Genomic DNA, 22,078 nt, shown 5'->3' with positions numbered 1-22,078 from the left:
AATCCACAAATAAAATCTTGGTAAATGTCCTGACCAAGGTAGTCTCTGCTTCGCACAATGACTGGGATAACAAGTTGATGGCAGCCTTGTGGGCCTACCGCATGGCTTAAAACGGCTGTGGGTCAGACTTTCTTTAGGTTGACCTATGGAACTGAGGCAATTCTACCCTTAGAGTTCTTCGTTCCTAGCCTGACGATAGCCCTTCAAGAGAGATGGGATGGGAAGGAGGCATGGACGGAATGCTTGGTTGAGCTCAAATGCTTATTGGAAACTCGGCTTCCACCCACCCATGTGCTAATATGCGAGAAGGCAGATACAAAAGCTAGTTTAACAAGCATGTCAAGCAGCGAGACTTTGAATAGGGCAACTAAGTACTGCTCTACTCAGTCAAGGGATATAAACAAAAAATCAAGTTTAGAAGGTTAGGACCTTTCAGAGTTCGGGCCATTAGCCAAGCTGGCAACATAAAACTCGAAACCCCGGAAGGTGAGGGCATAGGCTTCTTCAATGGCATCCGCATAAAGAAGTACTACCCTCCCATGCACCCACTGCATGAGTCTCCAATACTAGGGTCCCCTGCCAATGTACAAGTAGCCACTATCACTGAGATGGACGATGAGGATGAGGAAGCTGTAGAACCAACTTACCTAAGCATAACGATCACTGCCAAGCACACATGCATCTTCAATGCATTGATTGATGAGGGAGTTGATTTTAATGTCTTAACTCATGATCATTGGACCCAAATTGGCAAACCAAAGTTACAACCCACTAACACTAAATTCAGCCTGTATAGGGGCCGATCATTCACACTCTTGGGAAAGTGCAAGGCTGCAGTTTCTATGAAGTTTGAAAGCATGTCGATGATCTTCTATATGTTGCCCAACACTAAAGATGCAAGCACAGAGTTGTTAGGACGAACCTTTAAGAGGCAAGCTCGTTGCAATGTCGATTACGAGTCACCGCGTATCCACCTAGCCATGGGCAACGTGCGTATAGTTACAGCTTTTAGCAAGGGATACGTGACTCCTTCCAAGTCCGCAAAGCCACCGATAGAGAAACTTTCCGTCAAGTCTAAGGAGGGGGTAAGTGCTTCATCAAAACCCACCAAGCCTCAAGACCAGCAAATCACTGAAGTCAAAGCTAAGGCCCATGAGCCAAAGCTTCAATGGATGCCTAAACTGCAAGGACTGCCACCTAGAAGCAGGCACCCACAACCCCGTAAGGCTAAGAACCCCACCTCGCGCCTTAGGAGGCCAAGACGCAAATATAGACATCAATGTGCAGTCAAGCCATGATGGTTCCCTAAGACCCTATTGCAAGCGCAAGGCTATTACGAGGGTAATGCCTGGATATGGATTCCTAAGGCCAAAATGGCCAAAGGCACTAATCGAACACCACCCTCAAGCTTGACCACACAAGGCCACATGACACATCCAAGGCCAAGGCCGCAAAAGCCTCTGGATTCAAAGCCTTCAAAATCACAAACCCACAAACTAGTGAAGACTGAGCGAGTCTATCAACCCAAACCACAGCCCACTACTCACACACAAGCCATGACTAGTCCTACAACTCATGGAATGTTACCCGAATGTCGCAGTGCACCGTCAGTAGCCACAGCCCAGCCTATTGTACAAAAGGTCCACCCACAAGCTCAGGAACAACAAGCGGCCACCATCAACTGTTGAACTCTCTAGTTCTGTCAAACCCCAATCCCCCACCGGCCTTAGACCCTCTTGTGAGCGATGATTGATTCTGATTGTTGCCCTGGACTTAGTGGAGAACACAGGGGATGACTTGGTTGCTTGTCTTAAACGCTTAGATGCCACCTTCATGTCGCTTGCTAAAAGCTATGACCGCTTAGACTTGGGACTCTTAGACGAGCCTATAGCGACGGAAGTACGGATACTCCCTTGTTCTTGGGAAGAATCGGAATTTGTGTTTGTCAAGGCTTCGGAGGTAGCTGAGGAGCTGATTGCCACCGACGTTTCCAACGAACAAGCGCAGAAACAACGCCTCATCACCTCATATGACAAGCGCACAGCTTATGCCAACGATCAAGAGATAGAAGACTTAAAATAGCTTGCAGAGCAACGACGCGCAATCAAAGCATCGGAGTATGACCCAACTTATGTTGCTCCAACCTCTTATAGGATATTGACAACCATTCGTGACCGACCCATGGAAGAACACATTCAGGGACACCCCTACTTAGATTGCATCCTCACCGAGGAGGAACTGCACATCGCTAGTCACGTAGACTCCGGTGACTTCTTGCTCGATGTCCTTACTTACATCACCCAGGTAGGCATTCGACCTTTCGACATGGACCGATACCCTCATATGGAATATAATCCAAATTTCTATGCTTGGCTCATGTGAAAGTAAAACACTATGCCCATACGCTGAACACCCTTTACCCTCTAACCTTCAATCCTAGGAAGGATTCTTCTCAATTCCGAGGCGGCAGGGGTAAGGGGATAAGGTGAATCAAAATCAAAAGGGGGTAAGGTGAATCAAAATCAAATCAAACACATAAGAAAACGAGAAAAGGAAAAACACACCTTAAAAGCCTCAACCACACCTAAGAACAAAAAAGGAAGGAAAACATTAACTCGCGATTGAGGAAAATGTCACAAAATTTTAAAATAAAGCTTGAAGGGAAAGTCTATTCCTATACTAAAAACGTTTCAATTCAGCAACCATGAAGTCTTTTCTTCTAGCAAGTAACTATTTTGGAAAGCTCTAATGGTAAACCATGGTTCATCACAGGAGCTAAAGATGTCACAGCAAGACAGAGCCCATCGTCTTCCCTTCACGGAAGAGGAAAGAGCGAAGTATGGCCTTTCCCTCGAAAACCGACAACTAACTCAATTTCAAGAGCATTCACAACATCGAGGTGGTGGCCAATGAGGAGGCTGTCAAGAGGGTTGTAGTATAGTGCAACCTCGCCAAGTACATCGAAAAGTTCGGACAAGAGCCCTGACCACACTAAGTGTGTGGAATTCTTAAGGACATACAACCCTGACAAGGACTGTGGGACAGTAACTGTGGGGAATAGAGAAGGAACCAAGCAAGTGCAAATCCCGCTTAGTAAGACCTTGGTAGAGAAGGCGTTGGGATTGGAACCTAAGATGGAAAAGAGGCAGAAGATAGATGTTTATGCCATACTGAAAATGAAAAAGGAGAACGTCTTGACAAACGATGGCATAAGCATCCAAGACATCCCCGACTCAAAGGTCAGATTGCAGGCTAACGTGATCCACTCCCTCTTCTCCAGCCAAAGGTACAACTCGCTTACGCACAAGATCAGCATGGCCGTGTTGGAGAGCGTGGCCGCTCACTCGCTGGATGAGGTGGATTGGAATGGCTACATGCAGAAAACCATTGATCAATCCACTAAAGCACTAGCCCTTGGAAGCAAACCGGTGGGTGGAGAGTTCCCAGCGTCAAAAGAAGCCGAGAGAAAGAAGCCTTCAGTCAAAGCCTCGTTCATTAGGTATGGAGGAATCTTGATCATTCTTATCCAAGAAGCGATAAAGGAGGCACAGGATGGAGAGGAGGGAGCGGATGAACCACCTGACAGGTCACCTCCTCAACATGACAGAGAACAATCGAGTGAGAGGACAATTAATGAAGAGGAGGGAGAGCAAGAAGCTCAGTCCGGCAGAAGGAAATCAAAGAAGTCCAAGAAGAAGACAACACAAGAAAAGCGGGAGGAAGAAAGGAAGAAAAAGGAGAAAGCGGATTTGCAAAAAGCCAAAAAAGAGTCGATGCAAGAGATGAAGGAAAGGAAAAAGAAAGAGAGAGAAGAGTTTGAGAGGCTAAAGGTAGAGTCAAAACGAGCCAAAGAAGAGAGGAAGAGAAAGACCACTGAAAAGGAGTTGAGGAAGAAGGAAGAGAAAGACATCGAGCTGGGCAAGCACAGGTCAATGAAGCAACAAGGTGAACAAGACGAGATGGACACCTTGAGCCCGAGGAGAGATGAGGGACCGGGTTCAAGCACACATGTGCATGTGCCTGAAAGCACACCAACCGCAATGTTGGAGGGCAAGTGCAAAGCCCCCATCCACCCCATTTCACCCCTCATGGTACCTACCCCCACAACAACAACGCCGAACCAGGGCACCTTGGCCATGGTCAATGCCAATAATCTTATGGCCTGGGTGCAGTATTTTGTCAACAAGGAACTGGCTCAAGCAAAGAGTGTGGAAACCCCAACCGTAGGGTAAACGAGACCCGCAGTAGTAAACGCCGAGAGTCAAGGCAGGACCCTAAGCAGTAAAGGTGGGAACTTCCACAACTCCCATCCCCACAACTATGATGCCACCCACTAACTACGACGATTATGTCGCGGAGCTACTCTCTCAGTTGGAGAAAGCCAAGGAGAAAAAGAGAATAGCGGTGGCTGAGTTGGAAGCAGAGAAGAGTCAGTGACGGCCTTCCAACTGGAAAAAACCCGGCAGGTGGCCATGTACCAAAAGGAGATTAGCAAGCTAAAAGCAAGGCTCCGTACCAAGGAAGAAAGGGAGGAAACTTGGAGAAAACAGCTCGAAGATGAGAACCAAGAGCTGATTGGACTACAACGTGAATATAAACTCTTAATAATGCAACATGGGGACCTGGAAGCTCAGCTGAAGAGAGTCCAACTAGGCATGGATGAGCTCGCTACAAGAGAACAAAAAAGAGAGCAGGAAGAGGAAGAGCATCACCAAGAGGTCAAAGACTTGGTAGTAAGGGTGTTCCTAGAGATAGATGAGTAGAAGAGATTGGAGAGAGAGATTGAGCACCTGGAAAAGGAGGAGGTGATAACTCAGAAGTGGAAAGAACATGAATCGGCAATAACAGCCTTAACACAGAGGCAAGGGAAGAGCTTCGGGGAGATGATGAAGAGAGCAGAAGAGTGGGCAACCCACAATGAAAGGAGGGTGAAAACCTTGGCGTGTTGTCTGGCTCAAGTGGACAAAGACAAGGTACTCAGCTAAAAGCAGAGCAAAGGCCGCCCAAGTGGGCTTTCAAACTAGCAATGCGCCTTCCTGAATACCTTACTAGATGTCACACAAGCAGAGGAAGGAGAATCCATAGAAGTTGTAAAGAAGAAGCTAGGAATAGCACACAGGGCCCTGAAAGCAGGCTTGCAGATGCCAACACAACCCGTGGGAGTTGGCCTTAGCCTTGAAGAGCAACACCACTATCTCCTACTAGCAAGCCTAACCCCATAAGAAGTAGACGCACTTGGATTCACATAAGGGGCGCAGCAAGAGCCAAGGCAGGAGGAGGAGACTAAAATGAACTTTGAAATGGGACCACAAGAGGAAGAGCTTGTCCCACCGCCTCCTTCCCCACAACCAGACGAGCAGCAACAAGTAGATACCTCCGCAGAAAGAAAGGTGGCACTGCGAGAAAGGAGAAAACAAATGGTGGAGGAAACAAAAGAAGATGAAATGCCAGAGGAGTAATAGCACTACCTGTACCTATTCCACCCTATAAGGACGAATTCCCATTAAGCTTCCACACCAACCTTGTGATCTGGGAATGGTAAGAAACGGCCAAGGGCCCCTTTGATTTTAATTTCCAATTCCCAACCACCCTGTGTAGAGTTGCCCATCAAGGTGGTGGAGGAGGTGATTAATATTAGAGACAGGCTCGAGAAGTGGCCAAAGGAGAGAGAACAGAACCCCACTTTATGGGGCACTGAAGATGCTGAATTTTGACACAACAAAGTTTTTGAAGTGCTGAGGTCTATGCTTGGTCATGAATGCCAACCTACATGGAGAAGGCGAATCTACGACGTCAACATGGACACTTGGATGGCCTTTTGCAACACTCAACCCTTCAAGCGGAACGACCAAACATTCATGCTCTACCCTTGAAGGGTAGGAGTGGATTTTGACCCCAGTGTCCACCACGGCCGGTATGATTTTCCGATAATCTACAATCCGCATTGTACTATATATGAAGATGCCCTTATTTTCACATCAGAAAATTTGTATGATACCATGATCCGCTTCATCAACGAATTCTCTTCGTGCCCTCAACCCCGCCTTTATTACCACTTGTAATTACCTTAGATTGCTTAGAATAATCCTTAGGCAAGATCCCACTCTGCAAGAGCATGGCTTCCCAGCTCTCCATTTTGATCATAATGCTATAAATAGTTGCGCAATGGCCCGACTAATGATATGAGCTGCACTACAATCTTCATTTTTCTTAGCTCTTCTAGAGGATATGAATGATAGCCGCTCCACCCGCTACAATCATCCATTCCTCTCCACCACCACCCTTCAAGTCCGCCTCCAAAGCCACCAATTCCTTAACAAATCTATTAAGCCTCCTCCTCCGCCTCACTCTGAGTGTAACTAAAAAAAAAAAGGCAAGGAAGTACAAAACAAAAAGAATGGAAATGGAAAGAGAAATCACACGAAGACACAGGGAGCTGCACATAGACCACAGTTACTGCACCTAGGGGTTCTCAAGTTGGGCACGTCCGGTGGCCTCAGTCGGCTCGGCTCCGTGTCTAAACCCCTAGCCCTTTTTGATCCCCCACTACACATGCTTAGAGCACTTCAAGGGCAGGACATACCTAGGGAGGTAACACTCGCCAACAGTTAGATCTGTCTCCCTGAGTTGCAACCACCGCACCTCACTTCCGCACGCATGGGATCCTCAAGTATGAGACATCACCCAAGTAGACCCAACTCCCCATTCCACCTGCACAAGCACAATGCGCTACACGATGAGGTAGAAACTCCCCCTAGGTAGAGCACATCTTCTCTTTTCAAGTACTCTCGGATGCTACAACCACCACCATCGGAGGCCCCGCCATCCACTCAACATACCCTCGGTCTCCAACAACACAATCATTGCCAAGCTCCTCAACCACTACCAATCAACACAAGGCCCCATCATCCACTTCGGCAACCACCCTTCGAAGCATCAGACCCTCAACAACAAAGCCTCGCAAGTGCCATGGGACTTGCACTTGTCTAGGAGGGGGGTAATATTAACCCCAACTCGAGACAGAAGCAAAAGAAGTGAAATGCGGATGAAATGGAAGAAGTAGGATGGAGAACAAGCAAAGACGCAAGGGCGGCCTCTAAAATCAAGTTAAAGGTAAAAGCGCATTTTTAAGTGAAATGTGCCCTAAAAATTTTGTAAAAGAGCGCTAGGCTCCCTCCTGTGCAAATTGTAAAAGGGTAGACGGGGGGCATAGGCTAAAGAAATAAGCCAAGTAGAAGGGAATGGAAAAGAGGACCTGGCCACAATGGCCAGTCATGTAAAAAAGGAGATGCGTGCCCATGGAATTTTAGGACATGTATATAAAGTTCAAAAAGTGAATAAAAGCTCATTCTTTGGTGTGTAGCAACAAGAGACTCTTCTTTTCTCCTCTTGACTTGCTTATGTGTGCTTGAGAGAGGGAGTGTGAGAGTGTGAGGGAGTGAGTGTGTGAGGGTAAGGCGAAGCTCTCCACCATCTCCTCTCTTCTTATTCTCTTCTCTTGTCCTCTCTTGTCTCGCGCGCAGCTATGGAGCATGAAGCTTGGAGGTGGAGGCTTGAGGATGCTTGAGCTTGCATCAAGAATTGTGGGGCTACCAGTGTGCTTGAGAGAGAAGGCAACTCATTCGAGTATCAAGGTAAGCTCACTACACCCCGATAGGATCGAAGGCGCGTCCGCTAGGTGAGAGATAGCCATAGGCGCTTGCTTGAAATGCTTGAACAAAAAAGCAGTCTGTGGGGCTTGGCGGTTGAGCATGAGCTCCCTCAACACTTCCATACACTATGTATAAATAAAATAGTCTCTAATGATCTCATGTGGGACATAGGCCTTACATCTGATCATCATCCTGGAGGTCATGGATACCAAGGGCCTCTCCACCCATCTCCATCCATCATATGCATAGTTGCCTCCGTACATGGTATGAAATGGTCCGTACGGTACGATCTCGTACGATTTCCGCATGCTCTTTCCGCGTAAATTCATGCTCCCCCGCGTCCCGCATTTCGCGCTTTTCCTGCAAGCTGCACTTTGCGCTTTTTGGGGGGGTGGGAAGCCTTGGATACCTCACCCCACCCCCCTTTTCCAGATTCCAGCCATCATCCATGCAAAACTTAATGCTCCTCTTTGGCTTCCTTCCATGCTCCAATTTGCAGCCCTCTCTTTAGACTTTGGATTCCTTCTCTCTTTAGACTTTGACTGTTTGAACTTTGAACTTTGACCCTTCTCTCATCTACAAAAGGTGCTCCTCTCCTCCATGCTTCCACACCAATTCAGCAAGCACTTACAAGTTACCATTCTCATCTTCCTCTTTCCCGCACCCTATCGAAGCATTTACCATTCTCAAAGAGTCAAATCTCATCTCCCATCCCCTCTATCCCGTACCCTATCAAAGCATTTGCCATTCTCATCTCCCATTCCCTCTCTCTCACTCTTGCTCTTTCAACTTTACCCCAACCCTCGGGCCTCTCGAGTTTCCCTCCCTTTCAACTTTCAAGACTCAAGTTTCAACTTTCAAGAGTTGAGAGTCGAGACTCAAGCATCTCTCTCTCTCTCTCTCTCTCTCTCTCTCTCTCTCTCTCTCTCTCTCTCTCTCTCTCTCTCTCTCTCTCTCTCTCTCTCTCTCTCTCTCTCTCTCTTTTTTTCGTAAAAGGTAATTGTATTAATTACGAAAAAAAATACAAGATTACTTGATTACAAGATACATGACGACAATCCAAGCCATCATGTGAAGAGGTTCTAAGTACTACAAGTTACAATGTCATGGCAAGGATGCGGAGGAAATTGCCATATGCCAGGGACGGAAATCCTCCGTAGAGAGCAAATCAGAACGATGGAGAAGAGCTAACTGCCAATACAAGAGGCCCTTAAGCCTTACAATATGCCGCTGAACATTATAGGCGGAGTCAAACAGAAAAGCATTCCGAATGGTCCAATTATGCCAACAGCCCCAGTATCGAAGAAAGTGAAACATGAGCTTCATATGTGGCTGTGCGGAAGTGGGGTATTTGGGCTGGCCAAAAACCCAATCAAAGGGGCGCAGGGTGATACCAACCACCCCTCGCCAAACAGCCGACAAAAGTAACCAGACTTTCTTTGCGACGGGGCAAGAAATAAATCGGTGGCGGGCGGATTCCATAGTAGTGGTGCAAAAGAAACAGGTGCCATTGGAGATTCGTCGCTTGAAAAGAGCTGAAGCAAGCGGAAGACCCCCAATCATCACTCTCCAAAGAAAGACTTTATATTTAAAGGGTGTCTTGTTCAACCAGCCCTGCATCACAGTTACCCTCCACCAAGACCGGGATTTACGCAATCCCCATAAAGCATTTGCTTTAGTAACTAGCCATTGATGATCTTTAATCAGGAGATGATACACTTGGTTTGCAGAAGCTTTGCTCAAATTCAACCGGCCTTGTAGGTCCCAATCCTGCCAGGGATGATCCGAAGCAAGAGCAGGAAAGGGTTGTCTGCTCTGGAGTACCGTCAAAAGCTGTTCCCATAAAGGCCTATATCCAAGAGGGATCCTGAAAAGCCTCCTAGCTGTACGAAACGATATAAGCACATTGCGACTGGCAAGGGTGGCATCCGCAACCGAAGACAAGCCCAAACGTGCCATCCGGTTGAATTGTGGTCTAAGCTCATGTTTACCTTCCCACGAAAGTAAACGCGAGACTGCCAGTAATTCCAATTGAAAAGAGTTAGTTGCCAAGCGATTCTCCGTTGGATGCCACTGAGCCTTTTGAAGGACGTGTTTCCAGGAACACACCAAATGAGTAAGCAACGATGAACAAGAACTGAAGAACCGCGAATCAGCATTAAGAACATGCCACCAAGAACTCCGGATTTGGGTATTGCCATGCAGAAGCCCATGGCCCTCAAGGAAATAACGGGCTATAGCGACCCACGGATAATGATCCGAGCACATGGCCCGGAAAAGAGACCAACGAAGTGCCTGCATGTGAGTTTGGGCATCTAAAATAGCTCCGCCACCCATGCGTTTGGGGGTGCACGCATGCGACCACGAGATCCAGGAAATACCTGCATGCAATGAGTCCTTCTTCCATAGCATGAAGCGAATAGACTGGGTAAGAGCATTCAGAGTCGTAGTAGTCCAGGGCAACAGCGGCAAGAAATATGTGAGCATCGGCAACATAATTGTCTGGGCTACTTTGAGGCGAACATGGAAGGGCCAGGCCTGAGACTTCCAATACATAAACTTAGCCACCATTTTCTGAGAAATCCACTGCAGAAGCTGCTTTGGGGGAACATCAACACCCAAAGGGTATCCAAGATGCCTGACAATGGAGCCACGAGGAACAACCAGACCCTGCCAATCCAAGGACTGCAAATCCGACTCCGTGCAGCTTAGAATGGCTGATTTGAGCGCATTAATACGAAGGCCTGACGCCTGACCAAAGAGACCCCAAACATCCAATGCTTTTCGAAGGTTATCCTTGTCCACACACAAAATCATAAAGGTACCACCCGCCAGGGATTGGCTAATGAAGTGATGTCCTGTAGGAAGCGACAGTCCGGCCAACTGAGAAGAGGCGGCCATATGTGATAACATGGAAAGAACTGGATGTGTCGCAAGGGCAAAGAATAAAGGGCTCAAAGGGCACCCCTGACTGACAAAACGGGCAAGGACAAATGGCTCAGTAACACCTCCGTTTAGCATGACTCGCGAAGACGCCGCCGCACTAATGGTGTAGATTAGACGAGACATCCGAGCACCAAAGCCCATAGCAAACATAAGTTCAGCAACGAAAGACCAGTCCAAATAGTCAAACGCCTTTTCCAGGTCCAGTTGAATCAGTACTACCTCCTGATTAGAATGCCTGGCATAATCAATGGCCAGTTGGGCATTCAAAACATTGTGTAGAATATTGCGGCCCTTAATGAAACCATACTGGAGAGGGTGCACAAGGGCAGGGAGATGCTTATGGAGCCAATTCGCCATTACTTTGGAAAAGATTTTGTACATTGAACCCATCAAAGAAATTGGGCGCCACTGTGTCAACTTAGATGGCGAAGGAACTTTTGGAAGCAGTTTAATAAGTCCTTGTTTCCATGAGGGAGGCATGATCCCCGTGTCCCACACCTGCTGAAACAAAGCCTGCAATGGTTTCGCCAGTTGGGAAGCGAAAGCTTCAAAGAACTCATTGGTGAGACCATCCCAACCCGGACTTTTATCTTTGGGCAAGTGTAACAAGACGTCCATAATCTCTACCTCACCAATATCTGACTCCATAGTAGCTTGCATGTCCTGCGGAAGCTGATTGCGGACCAGGTCATAAAAAACCGAACGGGCCTGAGTAATTTGGGCTGAAGGTGGAGAAGCGGAACCGAGAAGGTCACGGAAATAATTCCTGCACATATGCACAATAGTCTATGGATCCAGGATAAGGTGGCCGTCTGCATCCTCGAGTCGGGTCATATTCTCTCGAGCAGGAGAGGCATGGAGAGCTCGAAAGAACTTATGGGTCTGACATGCACTATCTTGCAAAGTCTCTGTGAGATGTTGCAATTTGGCCTGCTGATACGATTTTAACTGGAATTCTTTAATAAGATCGGCCACCCGCATCGCCAGTGCAAGTAAAAATGCATCATCCGGAGTGTCCATCAGCAGGGAGCGAACCAAAACCAGCAGGTCCTCCGCTGCCTGTCGACGGCGGCGACGAAGAGAGGCATGATAGATCCCATACTGGCGAGCAACCCGCTGCACATTAGAGAGCAATCTTTCAAAGGACGCAGTGCCCTGAGAGGAAAAGTCCAAGAAGAATCTGTCAAGCAATTGCTGCATATAGCCCTGGAAAATTGCATGCTTCAAGTATGACGAGTTGAAACGCAAAGGGAGTCTCCCCAAAAATTGCTTGAAAGGTGCAATAGGTTGTGCAAGCAACTCGAACTGCAGAGGGAAATGGTCCGACAAGGCATATTGCTGCAACACTTTTATTTCGAGCATCTCAGGCAGAAAATCATCATTGTGCATGATATATATACGGTCCAACCGCGACCATGTTGTTGCATACTGGGCCGAATGGAAAGTAAATCCTGTAGAAGATGGGTGTAACCAGGACCAGAGATCTTGCTTAAGAACAACAAGAGCCAACTCCTGCCACATACGACTTTCCAGCGCATCCATTACCGAGTGCTCCGATGTGGACTGGGAAGAATCAACACACATATTGAAATCCCCCATGAAGAAGCCCCGTCTGCCAAGTGCCAAGGAAGACTGCAAAGTCTGCCAAAGCTCCCGGCGAGATAACGAATCATTCGGAGCATAGAGGCCAAGTAACCATAAGATTTCTCCTTCGAATAAAATTTCAACCACCAAAAAGCGGCCATGAACATCATTTTTAATAAGAACAGGCTGATATTTGGCATGTACAATCATGAGCACGCCCGAATAATGCATGGCCTGTGTTCCTGCATAGAACAAACGAAAGCCATGGCAATCCACAACTTTTCCGACGTCACCGTGACTCTTGTGCTCAACAGCGCACAGGGCATCCCACTGATTCTCATACAATGCAAACCACATGGCATGTTGCTTGTGTCGAGAACAAATTCCTTGCACATTCCACGTGGCTATTTTCATGTGTATACAAAACACAATCAGGTACGAGGCACAGCTTGCCTCGATTTGACTTTGTCGGCGAGAATGTCCAGGACTCCCTCATCCAAGAAATTCGCCAACACCGCAAAAGAGTTCTGAGGACCAGACTTGGAAGTAGACGGCATATCTGCTCGCTTGGGGGTGGAACGTGGATAACGACGGTCCCACGGGGTAATGACGTTGCCTCTGGTATCAAAAGCCAGCTTTGCAGGTGGAGCCTTTAGACGATCCGAATACATTTTCCTGGCGGGCTGAGGACGGGGGGCGGAGGAAACCATAGCAGGAGCAGAGCGCTCGGAAGGCAACATTTCCTTCCTGCGCATATATGTACGCATGGAATCTTGTGAGGTAGTAGGCACAGTACTCTCCATGCCAGCAACAATCCTGTTGCCTTTTTTTGCACGTACTTCAACCCAATCAGTGGCACGGGAATCCAGACCCGAAACCTGTTGTTTACCTTTGGCTAGAACTTGGGGCGGGTGGATAGTATCCCGCGACGGAGCATCACACACCATATCATCCATGGGCGGAGCAACATGGCCCGCATCTGAAATGTGTTGCTGCTCTGGGCATTCGGCCATAAAGTGCCCCAACTGTCCACAGGAAAAGCAATGGCCTGCAAAATTGCCCCATTTCAAACAAAAGTGTAACGGATGCATGCCAGAGCAATTGAGGCGTAACCAAGCAGGCCTTTTCCTTGCAATATCCCATAACATGCACAAGCGGTTGCGATTCATAGCCCTGAGACTGGGTGGGACCAGAACCGTGCCCACAGCGGCCATGGCGTCCTTCAATAGCGGCCAATAAACAGCCGGACAATTTTCCACTTCTACCCACACAGGGCATTCACGTTGCAGGAGGGGCTGAAAATCTGCCATCGGGCGCCATGGAACCACATGAACCAACCGACGATCAAAAAACAAAGGCAGTTTAGACAGGAGAGCAGCACGGTGCGTCTCAGTTTTCAAGAGGACCTCAAAAAAACCTCGGGACCCAACAAAAATCTCTTCAACACAGTCCCCTTGTAGCAGACTCTGCAGCCATTGGCGAATACGGGAAAGCAGCGGGATTCGACCAGTGAAGAAGAGTATCACAGCGCGATCGTAAAACACCGAGAAGGAGCGTAGGACAGTTTTTGGATCGACGAAAGCTTCCAGAACATCTTCAGGTGCAGAGTCAGAGAAGGCTTCCTGATTATGTTGAACATATTCGCCAAGCAGAGTGTTGGCAAATTCCAGCAGATGCTCCCAGTCCACCTCCTGAGAGTCCACAGAATCCGAAGCAACCTGCGCATAGGAACGATCTTGAATAACACCTATCTCTTCCGAGGTATGCTTGGTACGTTTACCCGCAAGCTGGATATCAGGGCCCGGGGGCATCTCTTCAGTGCACGGAACCATATTCTCCGGTTCCTCAGCATCAGAATCTGGGCCAAGTGCTGCCACCGTTTGGTCAATGAAATCCAGATCCAAACCAGCCATCTTGTATGACGAAAAAAAAGCTGATCTCGAAGGAGGACTGACGCACAGTGCAGATCACTGTCGGCTGAGTTAGAAATCTGCACCCCTGTAGGCTGGTTTTGCACACGGCAGATGAAGACCCGCAGGGCGTCACACGAACAGGATGCAGGCGTTAAAAGTCTGGGGCGAGCAGCACAGTGGCTGACTGGCGAGGGGCAAATGACCCGGGGTGTCGGGTAACAGGAGAAACACGGGGGAGGCGTAAATGTGGCTGCGTCAGCCCCGCACGCGGCCCCAGAGGAGTCTACCACAGGCGGAGCAGATGTCAGGCAGGGCGGACGACAGGTGGGGCAGATGTCTGTCAGGGCGGACGTCAGGCGGGGCAGTCGTCAGGCAGGGCGGTCGCCAGGCAGGGCAGACATCAGGCGGAGCAGCGTTCGACAAGAGGGGCAGACGCCAGACGTCGATGCAGGCGGGCAGACGAAGTCCACGAGTGACAGCAGGCGGCCAGCAAGCAGGCGCGAGGGGCGAGCGAAGGCGTGAATGAAAGCGTGAACGGGCGATGATACCTGGGGCGAGCGACGAGTCAGCTTTGCCAAGGAGCTGACAGGCGATGGCGGGCAGGTCCGACGGCAGTGACAGCGGCCAGGACGGGCAACAACGACGACCAGGACCTGGAAGTTAGGCGGCCGACGACAGGGCAAAGCGTTCAGGCGACATCGCGTTCCCCATCGCTCCCGCCAGTGACTTCCACGTTAATCTCTCTCTCTCTTCACTCTCTCCAATCCACACACACACACACACTCTCTCTCTCTCTCTCTCTCTCTCTCTCTGTGGCCGCTTTATTCGTCATCGGCACCATGACTCATGAGAAGTACGAGGCCTTTAATTTGCATGCGATCCATGTGGAAAGGGACACAAAGAAGTCCAACTCCCACCATTGGACATGCAAGTATTGCGGGAAGCGCTATACAAGTGGTGCAACTCGGCTTCTCCAACATCTTTCCAAGACGCGGGGGGGGGGGGGGGGGGGGGGGGGGGGGGGGGGGGGGGGGGGGGGTGGGGGGAGGGGGCAAGTTGCTCCATGCAAGGAGATCCCTCCAAACATTGCAGAGGAGATTCTCGCCAAGATGAGAGGGGGATCCACAAGAGCAAGAGGAAGTAGCTTATCGGCACCAACTCCTATGCCTACTAACGAGGAAGCATCCAATGTGGGCATATCTTCAACGGATACGGGAGAGGCCTCTGCCATTGGTGGTGGGGGCTCCACATCGGCATCCGGCTCCGGTAAAAGACAAAGAGTGGAGGCTCATGCAGTGCCGGAGAGACAATCGTCTCTCTCTCAAGCACCCAGTCATGTGCGTGGATCGGTTGCCTTTCTTAGAGAAAGGCAACGACTTGCGGACATTGAAATTGCACGCACGGTGATTAAGTGCAATCTTGCATTCAATGTCCTAAAGCAAGAGCAATGGAAGAAGATGGTAAAAGCCATTGCCAATATGGATCCATGTGAAGAATGGACCGGTGTCACATACAACGACATGAGGACGAGAAAGATTAATGAAGAGAAGGAGAGGATTGATAGAGCCGTTGATCCTATCTAGGCCACATGGATAAAATATGGTTGCTCCATTCTCACCGACGGATGGAGTGATCATAAGAAACGGGGCATCATCAACATACTTGTCTCATGTCCACTCAGCACTTACTTTTTGTGGGCCGTAGATACCGACAAGAGGGGGAGAAAAACGACAAGCGCATTCATCTACCACCACATTCGACAAGCTATCATTGAGATATACATTGCAATTTGCGTTTTAAATTTGTTTCACTTTCTTTCATTATGATAAATCATAATATCATGATTCATAATTGAAATTTGATTTATACTTAACTTGTAATTTGTAAATTGTGGTTGTAGGTGGGCCCCTCAAATGTAGTGCAAGTTGTTATCGACAATGCATCAAATTGTCGGCGCATGGGCCATTTGCTTGAGGCCGAGTTCCCTACCATTGTATGGACTCCATGTGCAAGTCATTGTTTGGACTTGCTCATGGAAGACATTGGAAAGCTCAAGTGGGTGAAGAGGGTGGTCCGCAAAGCTACATCAATTGTAACATTCTTCACGGTAAAGGTAAAGGTGCTTGCGATGTATCGTGAGCATAGCACACTTGAGTTGAAGAAGCCTTCTTCAACTCGGTTTGCTTACATGTGGTTATTGCTAGAGCGCCTTTATGAGGTGCGGTCCGCCCTGACAGTGGTGTCTACTCTATGGAATGAGTGGGATGAGCATGAGACAGAGGAGGCCAAAGCCATGCAGTGCTTATCCCTTAATGAGCAGTTTTGGCAAAAAGTCCGTGCCGTTGTCATTGTCGTTACTCCCTTTTATAGGGTGTTACGTATGAGTGATTGTGAGAGGTCCACCATGGACCTTCTCGTTCACTTCTTTAGAGCGGCATTGGCGGAGGCACGTGCTTGTACAGCGATCACAGAGACACAGCATACACATATTTTAGAGATAGTAGAGAGGAGATGGGCATGGATGCATAAGCCCATCCATGATTTTGCCGCATTGGTACATCCAGCCTACGAGTCACCAACGGTCATGGATGATAGAGAGTTCCGTTCAAACCAACTTGCTTATTTGACTCGTGTGGTCCCTGTTGATGACCACAATGTAGTGCTAGAGGAGCTAGGATGCTATGCAGATCAGAGAGGGCATGTGGCTTTTGCTTCTCCCACTTGTTGGAGGAGAGAGTCACTTGTGAAGCCTTTATTTTGGTGGCAAAACTTTGGATACGCACTAGAGACCCTTCAGCCCTTAGCCATGAGGGTCCTTGCCCAGAATTACTCTTCGAGTGCATGTGAGAGAAACTGGAGTGCCTATTCTCTCATTCACACAAAGATTCGCAATCGGCTTAGCACACGACAGTTAGAGCGGCTAGTCTATTGCCGCACTAACTTACGCATGATGAGGGCTATGATGAGCATGGGTAGTCCGAAGCAAGTAAAGTTTAAACACTTAATCATAACATTTAAAATTTGTTGTTTTAACTTTTAAACTTTGAACTTTGAAGTTTAAACTTTATACTTTACAATTTAGACTTTACCATTTAGTATTTAGTATTTACAATGAATCATGATCAATCTTATGTGTATCACTGCATTGATGATTGTGTAGGCGAATGTTGATACATTCAAGTTGACGGGCGACACTCTTCCGAGTAGTATACATAAGGAGGTGGACGAGGAGGAGGAGATGATTTTTGCAGAGCTCTATAGAGAGCTTATAGCAGCAGATACTCGTGACACTCGCAGTCAGCGTGCCCGTAGGCAAGGAGTTCGAGTAGATGGTAGCAGGGGCATGGTCATTCGACACCCTCCATCATCGAGAAGGGGTGGTTCAAGTGGCTTGCATGTATATGTAAGGCGGGGCTCTAGTAGCTCACATCCTATGCCTCATGATGACATCCCCCCCTTGCCTACACAACCACCACCTAAGGAGCCATCATTTGATGATGATGGTAACCTCATCAATGAGGATGAGTATAAGTATGTCTCATCATCGGATGCCGAGGAGTCATCTTCAGACTCTCTTGATGAGCACTCAGATGGTTCTGATGATGATGATGATGATGATGATAGTGATGCCCCATCATAGATTCATCATTCATATGACATGTCACATAGGTCTCTCTTTTTTTTTGTATTAGATATACTAGACTGTAGTTGTATCGCATGTTTTGCATAGCCCATGCAACCGCGATGGTCACCCTCATGTATTCATCTTATTCTGTAATGAAATGGCTATTTCCACTTTAAACATGTACTCTATGATCTATCATTTAATGATTTATGGTTTTTGTTATTTAAAAAAGCATCTTAATTTTTTTTCATACTAATATCGTACCATACCTTATAAAATCATAAGGTACCAATTAGTACCGTATTCTATCGTACCGTACCGTATCGTACCTTTCGTACCTGACAACTATGATCATATGGTAAGAATTGATCAGTTACCATGATTAAAACTAGTCCCCCATACCTAAACTCCATAAAATAATATAGATGTGATCAGTGTGTCAAATAGTATCACAGAAACAAAAAAATTTAGGATGCTTTAACATTGCTAATAACATTTGATTAAGTTATTAATCAAATGTGCAAGGTTGTTTAGCACATGTAATGCACATGGTAGTTATTTCATGGTAACAAGCCAAGAACCCTGAGAATGCGATGGGTGTCAAAGGCAAAAGTTGTAATAACAATGGTGGCACTAGAAACTAGCATTACTTAATTAATTAATGCTAGTCTAAGGGTCAACAGAGATTGGAGACCACATTCCAAGTTGCAAATGGCCTAACCAATTCAATTATGGATGGACACATTTAATTTTGGATAGGGCCAAAAGGGCTAAAATTAATTTTCAGAATGGTTTAATCCTGAAAATTAATTGAATGGTTGGATAATGCTGAAAAATGGATTATAAGGTTGCCACTTTGACAAAAATGTCTATGCAAACTCACAAAACGTTTTTGGAGGCTAGGTCTCAGCAATTCAACTAGTTTACAACTTGAGAGAGAGTGTGTGGGAGAGAGAGAGAGAGAGCGAGAGAGGGGGAGGGGGGGAGCTGTCGGTTCATTTTCTGATCAGAGAATAGTAACTCGCTACAGAAGACATCCATATGAGGGCCTCATCAAGCAAGAAACAATAGGGAGACACCTTCCAAGGGTTAGCATCAGCATTGTTGATCAAGTGACAGCATTTTGGAGGTGTCTGGCAGTAGGTGACTATATTAAATGCAAGTTGGAGAAGGCAATAGACAGATTTTAGGATTTTCTTGCGAAGAAAAACAAATTTCTCTCTCATCTTGGCTTTCTCTCACCTCTAGTAATTTCTCAAAAGATCTCAGCATTTCTCAACCATTTGGAGTAATTCTCAGCCATATTTGGTGGACAGCAGAATCATTTCTGTTGTACACCCTAAATTTCTACAAAACTTAGAGTTGGATGACCACCTCGGGACCCGTGCCAATAGGAGAAGGCATCATACACTAAATTCAGCATCTGAAATTTGTGTAATTGTCAGGGTTCATCTTCCTCTTTATCATCCATTTCATAGTCTTCACTTGCTATAGGCAGATCCTCTTCATCCTCCTCCTCATCACTAGCATCTCACACAGACCCAGAATCCTGCTCACTTTTATGAAAGCCTATATACACATCTCGAGAATACTCTGACTTCATTTTTGTCAACAAACGTAGGTTTGAATTGACAAAAACGAGGTCATCTACTCTTTGAAGCCCTAAGCGATTCCTTTTCTTCGTGTGGACGTGACTAAAGGTGCTCCAAAGCCTCTCTAGTGCTGATGATGAGCAAACTTATCTAAGAATCCTGATAGCCAAGTTTTGAAGCTCAGGTGAGTCTACTCCATAGTCCTCCCACCAAGTCACAGCACCAACATGGAATCTGCAAGATAATTGAGGAAAGAATCCCTTACTAATTCAAATTATAATACTAAAGAATGGTTGCATAAAGATTTTAAAAATGTAGATGGGATTACCTATCACGTTGAGCATCAGGCCACCCAAAAATTCCCTCCTTATTATGAAAGTTTGAAGTTGATCTTTCACCAACCTGCGTTCCTTTGGAGTAGGAATCAATTTCTAAAGAGTTAAATTCCAATCTCGCACCACCTCTACATCTACTTGAAGAACTTTTACCTTGTGTTGGAACTCAAGATCCAATGCATAAGCTGCACAATGTTATGGAGAGTAATATTGATTCCACCTACTTACCATAAGTTTTTCAGTCGCTTGTAATCTAGCATTATCTATCTCAATGGATCGGATGTTTTCTATCATTTGATCCATTGCCTCATAAATCTTCCCAATATAGGGAACATCACTATCCACATGACGCAACAACTTCACAATGGGTAAGCACAGAAGAAGTAAATGTTTCACCTCCGGCCAATACTCCTCTTGGATGATGGTGGTATAGCACAATTGGTGCCATAGCTGTGCGAGAAGTAGGCCAACCCTCCCATTTTGGACTAGCCACCATTTGCTTCAATGTCAGTCGCATGTTGCACAAACGGCGAAGCATTAAAAAGTTATATGCAAATCTGGTCTCTCCATACTTCAACAACTCTTTCTTTGCAAGCTTCCTATATAATGCCAGTGATAAATGGTAACGAGTGATGAATGGCACTATTTCCTTACCTGTAGTGATAATGATTTTTACTGTCACGGGGACATGAAATTTTGAGATGCTTTAATCTTGCTAGTAACATTTGATTAAGTTACTAATCAAATGTGCAAGGTTGTTTAGCACATGTGATGCACATGGCAGTTATTTCATGGGAACGAGCAAAGAACCCCGAGGATGCAGTGGGTATTAAAGGCAAAAGTTGTGTTAAGTATGCCAACTGCGTTTTGGTGGTCAGTTGGTGCCAGGTTGGACCCTAGGACAATTGTTTGGCCATTAAGTGTCAGTGGTGACACTAGGGACTAGCATTAATTAATTAATTAATGCTGGCCTAAGGATCAACAGAGGTTGGGAACCACTCCAAGTTGCAAATGGCCTAGCCAATTTCATTACAGATGGGCATGTTTAATTTTGGGCAAGGTCAAAAGGGCTGAAATTAATTTTCAGAATTAATTAATTCTCAAAAATTAATTTAATGGCTGAAAATGCATTAGGAAGGCTGTCACTTGACAAAACTTTCCCATGCAACTCGGGAGAAGGCTGTTGGAGGGTGGTGGAAGCTGAATGGCAGCCATTCGAAGCTTGGTGGAGGGAGAGGAGGTGATCAAATTTGGCTCTGAGAGGCGACGACGACTGATCGCACGCCACGACAGGACAGGGGGCAGTAGGTTTTCTCTTCCGCCTCAAGAGAGGCGGCGGTAGGAGAGGAGGGCTCGCCAGCCAAGCTGGTGTTTTACCCCCCTCTTGAAGCTGTTGGTGCCATCAGATTTGTCATCAGAGCTACGAATCAAAAGATACATTTCAGCTGATTTTCTCTCTTTCTACAGCATTCTCTCATCTCCTCCAATCTATGCTCAAGTATTCTCAGCAATTCTCAGCCATGAGTAGCAGAGTACAACCAAATTTGGTGGACAGCAGAGAGTTTACTGCTGTAAACCCTAAATTACAGCAGTAATTAGGGTTTAGCAGCCACCTTGGGACCCGTGCCATCAGTGAAAGGCATTGAACACTGAAATCAGCACCGGAAATTCGTGGAATTCTGAGGATTTCAGATGCCAGTCCATCTATTGTGAATTTGCGGCAGCATTTGACCAGTTGGGGTTCCATTAGAGCAAGTCCTGGGTGAAAATCAAGGGGCAATTTGCCCGAATGCTTTGCTGATTATTGGAACAGCAAGGGGCTGTTGAATCAACCAAAAAGATCGTGAAATCTCGGCTTGTAATTTATCCATCAGCAATTGAAATTAAAGAAATACCGAAAGGGGTGCCAGTTTTGGGGCCAACACAGTATCCACTGTCCAAGTTTATGAAGGTAAAGTGAGCATTTCAGTTTATGTTCATTTGCTAATTGTTGTAATTAAGCGCTTAATCAGGTTAAACCACCCTATCCGAGAAGGAAGGTTGGTTTCATTTACCCATGGCAAAGCACCAATGTCCTTCAACAAATTATTGAGACAATGTGCTATGCATGGACTCCATGTGATAGTAACTCCAATAAGCCACCTGCTACTCTATTGGTAGCCTCTCCATCTGATACAAATTGCACAACATTCTGTGGTCCCACATATTCCACAACCTGACTCCAAAGCTCGCGTAAGACAGGAGCTGTCTTTTGTCACATGGACCACACTCCGTGGACTTAATGTGAAGTGCTTTGCCGCAACAAGCTGCAACCACTCCCTCCAAAGAATGACTCCGCACATTTGTCCATCCATCACCTAGCAATGATACACCATATGAGCTCCACCTTTGTTTTATTGGTTGTATGGCCTCTTTAATGCTCAAGACCTCA

The 22,078-nt window shown here is 46.8% G+C and overlaps 2 protein-coding genes across 2 annotated transcripts in view; one reads left to right on the top strand and one right to left on the bottom strand.

The window, feature by feature from the left end:
* LOC148039701 (phospholipase D beta 1-like) overlaps positions 1–22,078 on the bottom strand; it is a 165,871-nt gene that overhangs the window by 38,309 nt on the left and 105,484 nt on the right. The window lies entirely within an intron of this gene.
* Positions 16,038–17,135, top strand: LOC148039703 (uncharacterized). Its single transcript, XM_087689893.1, has one exon. It carries the CDS (start codon positions 16,053–16,055, stop codon positions 17,133–17,135), a length of 1,083 nt encoding a protein of 360 aa, XP_087546019.1. The 5' UTR covers positions 16,038–16,052.

This window comes from Lygodium microphyllum, chromosome 2, assembly GCF_053477565.2.
Source record: "Lygodium microphyllum isolate KBCC chromosome 2, Lygodium_microphyllum_v1.1.10, whole genome shotgun sequence".
In the NCBI taxonomy this organism is placed as follows: Eukaryota; Viridiplantae; Streptophyta; class Polypodiopsida; order Schizaeales; family Lygodiaceae; genus Lygodium; species Lygodium microphyllum.
This window is presented reverse-complemented; position numbering and strand designations above follow the sequence as displayed.